This window comes from Neovison vison, chromosome 2, assembly GCF_020171115.1.
Source record: "Neovison vison isolate M4711 chromosome 2, ASM_NN_V1, whole genome shotgun sequence".
Lineage (NCBI taxonomy): Eukaryota > Metazoa > Chordata > Mammalia > Carnivora > Mustelidae > Neogale > Neogale vison.
The window spans coordinates 23,539,227-23,554,221 of NC_058092.1; the positions used below are offsets into that span (position 1 = coordinate 23,539,227).

General features: G+C 42.9%; 2 protein-coding genes across 2 annotated transcripts in view; one reads left to right on the forward strand and one right to left on the reverse strand.

Moving 5' to 3' along the window:
* SNRNP40 (small nuclear ribonucleoprotein U5 subunit 40) overlaps positions 1-7,263 on the reverse strand; it is a 37,477-nt gene extending 30,214 nt beyond the window's left edge. The window contains exons 1-4 of the mRNA XM_044237645.1: positions 7,086-7,263; positions 4,791-4,920; positions 2,441-2,534; positions 770-935 (exon numbers count right to left, since the gene is read on the reverse strand). Of these exons, the coding sequence (XP_044093580.1) occupies positions 770-935; positions 2,441-2,534; positions 4,791-4,920; positions 7,086-7,229 (534 nt within the window). The 5' untranslated portion in view covers positions 7,230-7,263. The remainder of the gene's footprint in view (positions 1-769; positions 936-2,440; positions 2,535-4,790; positions 4,921-7,085) is intronic.
* Positions 7,264-7,478: 215 nt separating this feature from the next.
* Positions 7,479-14,995, forward strand: part of ZCCHC17 (zinc finger CCHC-type containing 17) — a 55,329-nt gene continuing 47,812 nt past the window's right edge. The window contains exon 1 of the mRNA XM_044237646.1: positions 7,479-7,549. The gene's annotated coding sequence lies outside the window, so the exon portion shown is untranslated. The remainder of the gene's footprint in view (positions 7,550-14,995) is intronic.

The following is a 14,995-nucleotide window of genomic DNA, read 5'->3' on the forward strand; positions in this document are numbered from 1 at the left end:
TGACTATACTTTTACAACAGCTTTGTAAGACATGTATATTGCTGTCACTGTTCTAAAGACCGAGAAACAGGATCAGAAAAGTGAACTGCCTGAGATCACATACTTAGGTAAACAGCTCAGTCAAGAATCCCAGGGAATGCCTGGTGGCTCAGTTGGCTAAGCGGCTGCCTTCAGCTTGGGTTATGATCCCAATGTCCTAGGATCGAGTCCCGCATTGGGCTCCTTGCCAGAAAGGGAGCCTGCTTCTCCCTCTGCCTGCCACTGCCTGCCTGTGTACGTGCTCGCTCTCTCTCTCTCTCTGACAAATAAATTAAAAATAAAGATCCAATTCAGGTGGTCCATTTTATTCCAAGTCACAAAGGTTCAACATGGTTCTAACATGCTACAAGATCCTTAAAAATACTGCATATTATTTTAAAAAACCTCTGTTTTTGGGGTGCTTGGGTGGCCCAGCCAGTCAAGTGTCTGCTAATCTTGGTTTCAGCTCAGAGCATGAGCTAAGGGTTATGAGACTGAGCTTTGCACTGGGCTCCACAAGCAGCATGGAATCTGCTTGTCCCTCTCCTTCCCGATCTGCTCCCCTTCAACCCTACTGGCTCGCTCTCTCAAATTAAAAAATCTTAAAGTAAAAACAGAAAGACCTCTGTTTTGGGAAATGACCGCTAAAACAAAGTTGTGGACAGTAGGCTACGCCATAGATGGAAAGCAAAGTAAGTTCACATTGTGGAACCTCTGAACCAGCAACAACATACAGACAGACAACACCCACCTTAACTGTCCCATCATCACTGCCAGTGCAGACAAGCTGGGGGCCCCTCCTGGCCGGGTAACAGGAATTCACAAAGGAAGTATGTCCTTTTAGCCTTTTAACCCTCTCGCCTGTTTCGCTATCCCACACTGCCACAGTTTTATCTGTGGATGCGGAGAAGAGCATACTGCAAGAGGAAGAACAAAAAACGAGTGAAGACGAACAATAGCCATCCATCCTCCCCACTTGTCAAAATGAGCCAGACTCTTTAAGGCCACTGACATGTTGTACTCACATGACGTAGGCATGCCTCGCCCTACCTACCAAATCCTACTGGTGCTCTAGACTGGGTTACGCGGTCTACCCCATGAAAATGTAAAAAAATTTCCTTCTGTCAGTCCCCATGATATATCCCAACCTAATACAGCAGTTTCCCCGATTTCTTCCTCCTTTTTGATAGATGACGCTTTAAACACTTTCCCATCTGGAAATGTTTAATCACTCCCTGCTACAGTAGGAAGACAGACTGTGGCAATTCTTGACTCAGTAATTATAACCCTTTCTCTAAAATTAAAAGTTTTCTATTTCATCTCTAAAAATGATTTTTTAAAAAGTTATATTATTTAAGTAATCTCTACACCCAACAAGGGGCTTAAACTCCTGACCCTGAGCTCAAGAATCACATGTTCTTCCGACTGAGCCAGTTGGGCGCCCCTGACAATGATTTCTAAGTTATAATTGATTTTATAAAGCTTTCTTTACTTAAATATTAACAGGAAAAATGCATACAAGGCTATGTACCAGTTGATTTAGGGACCTTAGGATTTTAAAGGTCAGAGGTATAAAACAATGAATGTTCACTGAAATACCTAATGGGATTAATTAACTTTGCATAATCACATTTCTTTATTATGTAGTTATTGTAAAATTAGGCAGTATTTAAAATGTTCATGATAGGGGCGCCTGGGTGGCTCAGTGGGTTAAGCCGCTGCCTTCGGCTCAGGTCATGATCTCAGGATCCTGGGATGGAGTCCCGCATCGGGCTCTCTGCTCAGCAGGGAGCCTGCTTCCTCCTCTCTCTCTCTCTGCCTGCCTCTCTGCCTACTTGTGATCTCTCTCTGTCAAATAAATAAATAAAATCTTTAAAAAAAAAAATAAAATGTTCGTGATAAATGTATGTTATAATAAATGATACATTAGGTGAATAATGTTAAAGGAAAAAAGCAGCAGAAAAGATCATACATGAAGTTCTAATGTACATGTAAAACCAAATAGCTTAAAGCAGGAAAAAAACTTGAGAAGCACTAATAAAATATTAACAATGATAATCTTTGGAGTGGTAGGAATATGGGCTATTTTTAAATTGATATATTTTTGAGTTTCTCAAAGTAAATACTTTATTGCTTATATAGCAAAAATAGCTGATTTCTGCATATAAAATTATGTTTTATGTCTTAAAAAAGAAATTGTCTGGGCTATTGATGTTAGATAGAGATGTATTTATAAATGCATACATGGAACAAGAGACTGGGTTGACAGTGATAGGATAATAAAGAAACTGCCGAAAATGCGGTAGTTTTTGACAGCAAAGTCTCCAGAGAGACAGAAAACCTATGGATGAAATGTGAAAAAATGCCAAGAAAAATTAGTATGAAAGCAGCTGTCATTCTATTATGCAGACTACTTACTCACCTGCCATCAGTGTTATAATGCAGCTCCATCACGGCCCCACTGTGTCCCTTCAATGTAGCATAGTTATCACAGTCACCATAGACATTCCACAACACTGTTAGGAAGATACGGGTTATATGATCATTACTACACAAAAGAAAACTCATCATTAGCCATAGAAAAGGTACTTATAAATTTACCACAATGGTTTTGAGATTACACTCCCTTGGAACACTATTGGCTCTACTGGCTGGACCGATTTTCCTGACACCAAAAACAAAACTAATGTAATATTTTCATATTTCATAAGACTGATAAAAATTGTTAATAGATATAATTTGGGGGGATACCTGGGTGGCTCAGTTCACTCAGCATCTGCCTTTGACTCAGGTCATGATCCTGGGCTCCTGGGATCAAACCCCACACTGGGCTCCCCGCTCAGTGGGGAGTCTGCTTCTCTCTCTGCCCCTCCTCTATTCGTGCTCTCTCTCTCAAATAACTAAAATATTTAAAAAAGTAGCTATAGGGGCACCTGGGTGGCTCAGTGGGTTAAGCCTCTGCCTTCAGCTCAGGTCATGATCCCAGAGTCCTAGGATTGAGCCCTGCGCCGGGCTCTCTGCTTAGCAGGGGGCCTGCTTCCCTCCCCCACGCCTATTTCTCTACCTACTTGTGATCTTTCTCTCTCTGTCAAATAAATAAATAAAATCTTTTTAAAAAATATATAATTTTTAAAGTCTTAAGCTTTCTGCTGTAATGTTAAAAAAGTTGGTACTCACTACTACATGTTGAGTATAGAGACTACAAAATGATGGCACTTACAGAAAACCCAGGAAGCTGGAACTGACTTGAAGGTCACATGGCAATGACTTTACACTACATTTATTCATTCCACATGTACCATATACCTACAACATGCCAGGTGCTAGGATAAAAGGAGATAAATGAATAGACACAGTTCCTGTCCTCAGGGAACTTGGTCTAGCAAGGAATGAACTTTAATGAGTGTTATTAAAGAGCACCTCTATATGTTATAAGGTACATACATATTGTAGTTATTTTTCTGTTGATAAACTGTTTTTTGCTTGATGAAATAAGTGTATTGATTCAAGGATGTTCTGCAAAACTGCAAGTCTTCTAGATGCTTGGCCACTGTTAAGTTTAAGGATCACAGAACTAGAACAGCTAAATTAAGACAGCAATGTCAGCTCTCATCTATTCTGAGGTACAGACTTATAAGCAAAGAACTCAAGGACTCACTTCATCCCATAAAGCAACAAATGATGTAAGAATAAAAGACAGTCAGATGCTCCTGATATCTTCTCTCTTGCTTTTTTCTCATGACTCCTCTAAAGTAATTTTTTTCAACTTATTTCTCAAAAATGGGTACTGCCAACTAGTAGCTGAGAATCTGGATGCAGAGTTTTTTTTTTTTTTTTTTAAGATTTTACTTTTAAGCAATTTCTACACCCAATGTGGGGCTTGAACTCAGGACCCTGAGATCAAGAGTTACATGCTCCACCAACTGAGCTAGCCCAAAGCCCCCAATTTTTAAAAAATTTTTAAGTAGGCTTCACACCCAACATGAAGCTTGAACTCAGCCCCAAGATCAAAACTTGCATGCCCTACTGACTGAGCCAGCCATGTGCCCAGAACTCTTTTTTTTTTTTTTTCCCATTCGTGGCTTTTATTAAGCGGCTACGATATACCAGGTTAAGGTTCATCTTCACTGTGGGGATAGAGAAGGAACAAGAAAAGTCTGTGCCCTCGAGGAGTTAAAGGATTTTATTTTTAAGTAATCTCTACGCCCAACATGGGGCTTGAACCCACAACCACAAGATCAAGAGTCACACGCTTTACTGATTGAGCCAGCCAGATGCCTCTTGGATGCAGATCCTAATGATTTACAGGGAGATTATCCAACTGAGTTGCCACTTTACCATCTCCACCCCCCCCTTTCTTTCCCATGTGCTAGGATTCTATGAATGGATCAAGAGGAAGGTCTCACGGAAAAGGAAGCTCTCTCTCCCCTCATTACTTCCATTAACCTGGTATGCCTAGATCTCTTGTCTGGCTCAACCCACTCAAGATCTGTCTCCATGAGGAAGATATTCTCAAAGTAGGGCAACTCACTTTCCAACTAGTAACATAATCCCTTTTATATTTACCACATGGACCTTGAGGTCTATACCCAAGATCATTCAATATTCTTATTGTACTGTATAAGAATATTCAATATTCTTATTGTACATTAGCTATGTAGTTTATGACATGACCAATTCAGACTGATAACCTTCTTCGGCACTGGAGGTTTTAAAAAATAATCACAACTTAGCAGACAGCAATTATTCCAACTTCAGAAACTATCTCTTACATATCAGTCGATCAAATCCTGCAGATGCTAAGGTGGATCCATTGGGGTGAAACTTGCAGCAGTACACTTCCCCTTCATGTCCTGAGAGCAGCATGATTGGGGCCTGAAGGGAGGAACACCTTGGAGGTCCCTGAACAAAAGACAGAAGTATAGAGTAGTCACTACCTACAGGCAAAGGAGGGTGCAAAAGACATGGGAAACAATAATTGAGTAGATTTCTCCTGATTTAGAGAATGGCAACTCTTCTTATACTAACTTATGCCTCCAATTGGATCCCTTCTGCTGTAGTGTCTAGTGTCTACCTGTTTACTAACTACTCGCTCACTCTCCTCCGGTCCCATAGCCAACTTTTAATTGCTCAAACATGTTAAGCTCATTTCTGTCTGAGGATCTTTACACTTGTTGGTCCTGATCAGAACCCTCTTCCCTTGATCCTCTTGTGTTTAGCTCCTTCCAATGTTTCCTCTTCAGAAGGTCTTTCCTTCATCACTCAAACTCAAGCAGCACCACACCTCCCCTCTGTATTCCAATACTCCTGCTGGACTTCTTCACAGCACTTACCACTACCTGAAATTACCTTAAATATTTGCTCACACATTTTCTTCTTTTTCCCCAGTAGAAAAGCAGCCTTGTAAGTGTAGGGACCCTGCCTGTGTCATTCAATACTGTTTTCCCAGTCTCTAGCTCATTGAATGACTGGACTGTCACAGCCTCCCAAACATCCTGCAGGGTACATATTACCCAGCAGTTTTGATTATGGTCTTGACACCAAGCCTAGGCTTGGACAATTCAATGAAACCCAGGCTGATACTTTTTTCAGAGAGAAGGATGGGTGCTACTATTAGTGCCAAATATCTTTAGTGGTTTCTGGTTTAGTCAAAAAAATATTATGTGCTGGGCTATTTTTCTTTGCATTGGAAAAGTAGTACTGAACAAAATAAACAATCGAGTTTCTGTTCTAGGAAAGGAGGAAGAGGAGAGAGGGAGAGAGAAAAACAAAACATACAGCAGGTGGTAGGTGCTATGGAGAAAAAAAAGCAACGTGGATTAATGCATATGGGGTACTGCAATTTAAAGCAGTGTAGTCAGGAAAGCCTTCCCTGAAAAACGGGATATCTGAACAAAGATTTGGAGGAGCCGGAGTGTGTAAACCATTTAAGAGCACTCTGGTAGAGTGCAGCAAATGCAAAGGCTTCGAGGCAAGAGCATGGAAGCCAGCAAAACGAGCAGCATTAGCAATGGAAAATAGGTAGATCTGAGAGATAAATGGAAAATGGGCAAAAAATTTTAAGGATTTTGGTTTAACTGGGTGTGGTGGAAAGCCACTGAAAGTTTTCAGCTGAGGGAAACATGATCTGACCTTTAGCAAGGTTCTCCAGTCGGCGGACTGAGAATAGACTGACCATACAACAGCAGAAACAGGATTACCTTTTAGGGCCTCACTACAATAATGCCAAATGAGAAAATAATGGATTAGACCACGAGTTAGCAGTGGAGGTGGCAGAAGGGGTAGCAATTTGGTATATATATATATTTTGAGGATGGTGCCAGCAGGATTTGCTCACCCGCCAGTGGAACGGTTGAGAGAGGACACACGTATTTCTTGATCTGAGCCTAGCAGCACAGGAAAAGAGATGTGATTATTACCTCCATCTTACAAGAAATGCAGTTAAGACTATGGATTTGGGATTTAAAGTCTCTTTCTATCATTTACCGGGTAAATTTACAAGAGACTGCGCGAAGAGTTCTTAACTCTTAAGCTGTTACCAAGATTAATGGAGTTTTCGCATACAAAGCCCTGGGTGCACGGACTCCATGAATGTTAGCGATTGTTCGGTTGTCGTTAATAACAGCACCAGTGCTGAGAAACAAAGGGGTGAGCAACTTGCCCAAAGTCCCCAAGCGAGCGGGTCTCATTCATTTCCTTCCTTCCCTCATTCATTCATCCTTTCATTCACTCATCCATCCATTCTACCACCTTTTCTGAATGTTTACTCTATGCCGGCTCTCTGTGGAAGATGAAGTATGAAAAAGCCCTGGTACCGGTTTTGAGTTCAAGGAATGTAACTTTAATTCTAACGCCCCCTCACAGGGTGGTCGAGACGCTGAAAACAGGCGTCCAACCTGGGAACGAAGGGAGCAAGTGCAGGGTTGTTGACCACCTGCACAGTGCTCCCCTATTTTAACTGCAGGTAGCTATTCTCGTTCCGCCCTCGCAGTGCGGGATCACCGGGTACTAGGCTTTCAGAGAGGAAGATGAGCGGAGGGCCGAAGGCTGTCTACTACTTCACTTACCGCTTGCAGCAAAGCGCCAGGCGCCGTCGGCTGCTGCCCGGCTCCGGGGCCCGACCCCGCGGCTCCCAACAACAATTCATGCCGCTGTCGCTTGACTGGAACCAGTGGCAACTCTGGGCCTTTGCGCTTTTGCTGCTCTATCATGGCGGCAACCACTCTCCTCAGCGCCGCCACTGACCGCGCCGACACACTCAGGCAACGCGCGATTGGTTCCAACTTAGTTCTTCCCCTAAAACTTCCGGCTCCGAGAAACCAATCGCCTTCCAGTATTCCCCTCTGCACCGCCCCCCTGAGTTCTCTCCTTTTATTGGTCAGATCTTTCTAGCGTCACGAGAGTACGGTGCCAGGATTGGTGGGTGGGGCTGGAGTCCCACCTAGGCGCGCTGTGTCTTGTGGGTGGGAGCGCTGTCTGGTTTTGGCGTTCCGCGCAATGCTGCGGCGGGGAGACCGGGAGCTGACACAGAGTAAGTGGAAGGAAGGTCGGGGGTGGGGGGCTGCGGCATCTGGAGGCGGCACCTCGGTTGTGTGGCCTGAGTCTGGCCCTTCTCAGCTGATGGTTTTCAGGGGGCCCAGGCAGGCCCCGAGGTCCCAGCGCCTGCATGTAGCAGCCTCGGTTCCCCTTCTTGGCCGGAGCAGAACGTTGGGGTCTCTGCAGCCGCCTGAGGCCCTCGACCGCAGGCTTGTTCGTCCAGCGCTTGCCTTGTCCAGCCCTGTGCCTGTGCCGGACGCCCCCAGGGAGGAAAGCCTTGTCTCCTGGCTCCACCAGGCTCCTCTCTGGCTAAGGAGGCCGACTTGTTTCTGCCATTGATTGTGCAGTCTTTGACTAGGGCCTGCTCTGGGCCTCTCAGAGAGACGGACATGAGAGGAATATCCGATCCCTGCTTCTCCAGAGCACGGTCTTGTGAGAAATTTGGATTCATATCCGGGAACTAGGTCTCTCCTTAATCGTCCAGCTGGTGCTGGAAAGAGCCTTGAGGATACATGGTGAACCAAAGATGGTCCATGACCTCAGGGGTTTGAGTCCGGGAGGGCAAACCTGTTAAACGGTGATCTCACTAAAGATCTGTAGAAGACCTGCTGCTTAGGAGACATGCCTGATGCTATGAGTGCCTGAAATAAGCAGAAAGGCGTCTGTGAGGAAAAGGTGCCTGAATGGATACCTGAAGGAAGGATTCTAATTACTTGGGTCAAGGGAGGAAGGCAGAATATCCCATAGAGAGCAGCATGTGCAGGGGCCCTGTGGTGAATCGGAGGAAAATGACTATAAGGCAAAAAAAGAGGCCACTGTGGCCAGTACAGAGAGAAAGAAGAAGAGTCTCCTACAGGTTGCAGCGGGAGGTGGGTAGAGGTGCAGGACTTTTACTTCAAGACGGATGAGAAACTGCTGCGTTTTTGTTTTTGTTGTGGGAGAGAGTGGTGAGGTGGGAGAGGTGGCTTGATCCCTCAGTCTCAGTAGCATAAACAGGTTGGAGGAAAGATAGATGCACCAAGTGGTGAGAGAGATAAGCAATGAGGACTGAGGTATTGGTATTGGTACAACTGCAGAGAACTGGACAGATTCTAGAGATAAGGAGGTAAAATCAGTAGAACTTAGTGATGGATTAGATTCAGGGAGTGAAAGAGAAATCAAACATAACTCCTGGGTTTCTGGCTTATGCAACAGGGTAGTTCTTTTTTTGGATGGGGAAGGGAGAGGTCATTTATGAGACCCAGGAGGCAGTTTGAAATACAGCTTTGGAACTCAGAGATGTTTTGGGAAATATTGAGCTGGGAGTAATTTGCAGATGGGTGATAATTGAGACATAGGTGTGGGCAAGATCAACTGAGAGAACCTCGAGTGGTCCCAGCATGAAATGGCCAAGAACAGGAACAGGACTCCACAAGAGAAACAGAAGAGCTAGGGTAGAGGACCAGAAGAATGTTGTCTCAGCAGCAGGAAATTGTCTGTGTTAGGAAATCCTGGAATTCAGGAGTGCCTGGGTGGCTCACATGGTTGAGCGTCTGCCTTTGGCTTGGGTTGTGATCCTAGGGTCCTGGGATCAAGTTCTGCATCGGGCTCCCTGCTCAGTGGGGAGCCTGCTTCTCCATCTCCTTCTGCTGCTCCCCCTGCTTGTGCTCTTTCACTCTCTCTCTCTGTCTCTCTGTGTCAAGTAAATAAATAAAATCATAAAAAAAATGATGTCCATGAACTGATCCCATTAAAAGAAAACCTGGAATTTAAATATCATCAGAATTGAAAAAAGTCTGTTGGCTTTATCTTCATGGAGCTTACGGTGTCCTTCATGAAAGTTAGTGTGATGGGGCCAGAAGCCAGATAGGAGGCAAAAACTCAAGAGAAGGAAAGAAGGCAGTGAATCTAGAGAGTATTTTCCATACATATGATTGTAAAGGAAAGGAGAGGATGTGGAAGCTAAGGGAGATGAGAGGTCATCAAGGACCCAATTTAGAGGGCGATGAAAAAATTGAAAATGCAAGAGAGAAATTGAGTCATTGATAGTGTTCTGAGAACATGGGAATGGATGGGATCCAAAGTACAGTTAGAGCAATCTTAGGAAGATGGGAATGAAAGAAGTTTTTGCAGTTAATAGAAAGGAAGAAGAAAATGAAGGCAATAGGCACAGGTTGTTTCTGTGTTTTGTGCTGGTAAAATGAGTTTTCTCATGGCTTTTATTTTTTCTGTAAAGCAGGTGATGGGATCATATACTTAGAGTGAGAGAAGGTCAGAGATTTGAGTGTAGAAAGTGTGAAAGTCATTGTAGATTGTGGGAGAATGAGTAGACCAGAGAAACATAGAATTGTCTTGCAGAATTAAGGGCCCATTTGAGGGGCGCCTGGGTAACTCAGTCGTTAGGCATCTGCCTTCGGCTCAGGTCGCAACCCCGGAGTCCTGGGGTGGAGCCTCACCTCAGGTTCCTTGCTTGGCTGGAATCCTGTCTCTTCCCCTCTCTCTCCCACTTCCCCTGCTTGTGTTCCCTCTCTCACTATGTCTCTGTCAAATAGATAAAATATTTGAAAGGGAAAAAGAATATAGTGTCTTTATAGAATTGTAGTATGTGCTTAAAAAAAGGCCCACTTGAGGTTGGAGATCATATTTTTTTTCTAGGAACTTTAGGCTGTTCAGTGTAGGCATGGAGAAGACATATCCAGGGATAGTGAGAACCAGGGATTTGACTTGCTCAGCATACTTTCCACCTCTTAATGTGCCTTCTCTTACTGAAAAGTTTGGGATGCTAAAAGCAATTTCCTAGACTCCTCTGCACCTAAGGTGAGAATTGAATTTGGATCTGAGTTAGATGTGGAGACAAAAAGGGTGAGAGCCATCCAGTTTTGCTGACAAGTATCATAGCAGAGGCACTGGATTTCTTTAGTCAACAACTTTCTGGTTTAGTGACTTTCTGCAATGATAGCCATAACTTTTTCGATCATGGCAAAGAGTTATTTTGTGGGTTAAGACTTGTTCCTGTAAGTTCTAAGGGAGCCTTCTCCTATAGCCCTTCAAGTAATTTTGTAAGTCACATAGTATCTGGCAATAACTCCTTTTCTGCTTAACTTAGCTAGCATGGGGTCTGTTGTCTGCAGTTATACTCCACTCATGCCAGAAAGGTGAGCTGTAAAGATAAGGAGTTAAAGGGAGGTAATTCTAATTATTAAAATGATGGGCTCTGGAATCCAAGCTGGAGAGGGCTAACAGGTTGGAAGAAAGTAGAGTTCAATAGATTAGGGTTCTAATGAGGTCAAAGAACAGTATTCTCTCCTACAGGACTTCCATTTTTCCTATTTGGTTGTCACATCTTAAACTTCCCTATGTCCTCCAAACCCTTGCTCTCTCTTGTTTTCTCAGTACTTTGAACCTAGCCACCATTTTTAGTGCTGATCACACTTGTAGTTAGCTAAGACAAGTAATGCTTTTAGGTTAATGCATGGCAAATAAACACTGATGTACTAGCTGTTGTTATCAGAAGTCTTGGAGAACCTCCAGGATTATTGATTGTAACAATAGTGTGGGATAGAGTACTGGCCATGGGGTCTAGTGCCAACGTGGTTAGCTGTAGGCAGCCTTTGTCAAGTCACTTGATGTCTGTTAGCCTCATTTTAAGCTAAATAACAATAACATGCTAAATGAACTTCATAATTCCTTTTCAGCTTTCATGTTTTATGAGACCATTTTTGTGTGTGGTGTGTTATTGTTTTGTTTTGTTTCATTTTACTATTTTTTCTCTTTCCTGCTTTTGGACATTTTCTTAACTGATCCATGAGTGAAGTTCAAAAAGGAAGAATCATCTATCTAAAATAGTCAATTCTAGTAATTTGGTGGGGAGGAGGAAGTTTGGCTGTCAGTCTCCCACCTTCTGATCTGACCAATATATTGGGTGGAACTAATTTCCTCTGCTTTCTTTAGGGCAGAATGCTTTCTCCCTTCTTTCTCTACCTGTGTTTAGCACATAGTGAGTCTCTATTCACTCATTCAAAAAGAGAAAAAAAGAAAACAACAACAACAACTTTGAGTACCTACTGTATACCAGACACTGGGAAGAGAAAAACCAAGTAAGAAATGGTCCTTGGTTGCATGTTTGGATGAATGAATCCAGACCCAGCTCATCATTACCTCCTCCAAGAATGATGCCTTTCTGATGATGACTCCTCATTGGAATCTCTAATGTTGGGACTTAGTTTGTATTAGAAATTATAATAAGATTTAGGTGTGATTTGCATATTCTTTTTGAGGTGGTGTAGAATAGTGGTTGAGAATGCAGGCCCTGGAGTCATTATTCTGTCTTTGTTGATACCCCAGTATTTTTACTTTTCAGCGGATTCTCTCAATTCTTATACACAAGTTGGAGATAAATTAGAATTCCTTTAACTCTCAGGGTTTTATCTAGTTAGTATTGTTCTGTAGCAACCACAACAAATCCATATCCAAAGAAACAAATACAACAAAAAAATCATGGCCAGATCAGTAAGGTGACACTTGAAGTTCCAAAGGTGCTTTAAGTATCTTACTAATTTAGTAATTGTTCTATGGACTTCTCATTGCTTGAGAGAAGAGAGAACAGGGTTTTTTTTTTTATTTTTGTTTTTTTGTTTTTCAGTCACATGCACATTAAAAACAGCTTTTAAACAATCACAAAATTGTGGAAGTACAGTACAAATAACATTTTTTAATGAATTATTTGAGAGTTAAGTTGCTGACTGGATGCCCCATCATCCCTGAAAACTTTAGTTTTCCTATAAAAAAGGACATTCTCTTATATAATCACAATATAACTCCTGTAATCAGAAAGTTAATATTGCATTACTACCTCTACTCTCGGCGCTGCTTCCCATTCTTGGCACTGATTCATCATTCTGGACAGCCCAATACGTGGATGTCATCATTACCCTGCTTCTTTCCACACTGGGTTGCTCTTTTTTTTTTTTTTTAATTAAGATTTGATGGAAAGAGAGACAGCCAGAGAGGGAACACAAGTGGGGGTGTTTGAGAGGGAGAAGCAGGCTTCCCACAGAGCTGGGAGCCTGGTGCCAGGCTTGATCCCAAGACTTGAGCTGAAGGCAAACACTTAATGACTGAGCCACCCAGGTGCCCTGCTGAGTTGCTCTTCATTGCAGATTTCTTCCTCACCCAAATGTCTGCCCTCACTCTGGGCCACCATTTGTCTGCTACACCTCTCATTCCCACAGTGTATTTTTCTTGCTCTGTCCCTTGCTTTGGGAAGTGGGTGGCTAGTAATTGGGTCCATGTTGCATTCCTACATATTCTATTATTGTTTAAAACAGTCAAGGAAAACGAAGCACTTACGGAAGATATTCTGTTTCTAGAATTATTGCAAAGCAGCTCCAAATGATGTACCTCGATCTTTATCAATTTACTTGCTCTTTGACGTCTACAGATGTGGTCTTATTTGACTGGACTATATGTATCTCAATGTTTGTTTGTTTTTTAAAAGATTTTATTTATTTATTTGACAGAGAGATCACAAGTAGGCAGAGCAGCAGTCAGAGAGAGAGGGGGAAGTAGGCTCTTGCTGAGCAGGGAACCCGATGTGGAGCTCAATCCCAGGACCCTGGATCATGACCTGAGCTGAAGGCAGAGGCTGAATGCACTGAGCCACCCAGGCACCCCTCAAATAAATCTTAAAAAATTAAAAAACACCTGGGTGGCTCAGTGGATTAAAGCCTCTGCCTTCGGCTCGGGTCATGATCCCAGGGTCCTGGGATCGAGCCCTGCATCGGGCTCTCTGCTCTGCAGGGAGCCTGCTTGTGATCTCTGTCTGTCAAATAAATAAATAAAATCTTTAAAAAAAAAATTTAAAAACCACCTCGGATTAACTGAGGAGCTTCTGAATAACCACCATCAAACTCTAGTTTCTTTCTTACGTTTTTTTCCCCCTAAGATTTTAGTTATTTGAGAGAATGAGAGAGAAAGCAAGAGCATGAGCACACACACAGGCAGAGGGAGAGAGAGAAGCAGACTCTCCACTGAGCAGGGAGCCTGGTTCGGGGCTTGATCCCAGGACCTGGGATCATGATCTGAGCTGAAGGCAGACATTTAACCAACTGAGCCACCCAGGTGCCCCCAGAACTCTAGGTTTCTACAGAATGTAATTTGGAAGAAAATTTTAAGTTCCATTTTTAAAAAATGGCAACCCTCTGCTTTCGTGAAATTGTAAACCTGTTACTGTTATGTTTCAGGATTTCCCTCAGTAATACATACTGCTTTCTTTCCTGAAGAATTGCTCAGGGTTTCTCAGGGTAGTGTTCTATAGAAGGAGCCAATAGGAGAGCTTTAAGTTACGTGGTGATACATTTACCACAGCAGAAATCTGTAAGAATCAACTTAAGTTTTTTTCTACTTTTATCGCTCTTCCCATGACCTTTGTGTAGAAGGAACAGGGGTCCAACTAAGACGTTTGAGCTCAATTTAGGTGTTCTAACTGCCGATGCCTCTATGGATTCTATACCTCACTGTATGGATTCTATACTTCACTAGTGTTCCCAGAGCTGGAGGAATTAAGGTCTCTTGATAGAGCCACTGGCCTCAGGTCAATAACCTTTATTCTAGGATGTGAGGTGAGAAATGCTGGCCAGAGGGAGGGAAAGATTAGAGATGAGCCTGCATAGCTGGGAAGGGGAAGAAGCAGGATCTAACCAGGTTGTGATACATGGATTTAACCTGTTTATCAGCCATTTCTCAAGAACTGACAAATATGCCTCCATTCTATGTTCTATTAGTAAAGTAATAAAAACCACTTGTGGCTGATATAACCAGAAAAGCACAAGTTTATTGCAAGGATACAAAGTTGTCTTACAGAACTCAAGGAGAAGGGTGTAGGAACCTGGGGATGATACTAGGACCAGGATTTGGAAGACTGATAGGATTTTCTCTCATTTTTGTTTTAAGTGAGGCAGTTTAATTAATGGATGGTCCTGTAGATCAGGAAGACTTTGCAAAACTAGGACCCAAAGTTGTCATATGAAAGTGAGGGGGTTGAGGAGAGAAGAAGGTATTTGGTTATGAAAATCTAAGGAAAACAGAATTTCAAGTCTTATTGTCAGGAAGTGTAATTGGGAGGAAAAAGAGACCCGAGGGCAGTACCATTAGATTTATCTTCATGTAGCATTGATTTATCCAGCAGAGTAAAGTGGCATGGTTAAGAGCCACTAGACTGCAAGTTCCCTCTCTGTTTAAAACAGGAGACTGAGCAAGACTATCCATAAGGTCCCTTCTAACTCCAAAGTGGTAAGATTCTACTCAGGCAGCATCACCATCATCCAGGAGCTTGTGGAAATGTACAATCTCAGGCACCACTTCAGACTTACTGAATTGCAGTCTGCATTTTAACATGATTCATAAATAGTTAAGTAAATTTGGTAGGGGCGCCTGGGTGGCTCAGTGGGTTAAAGCCTCTGCC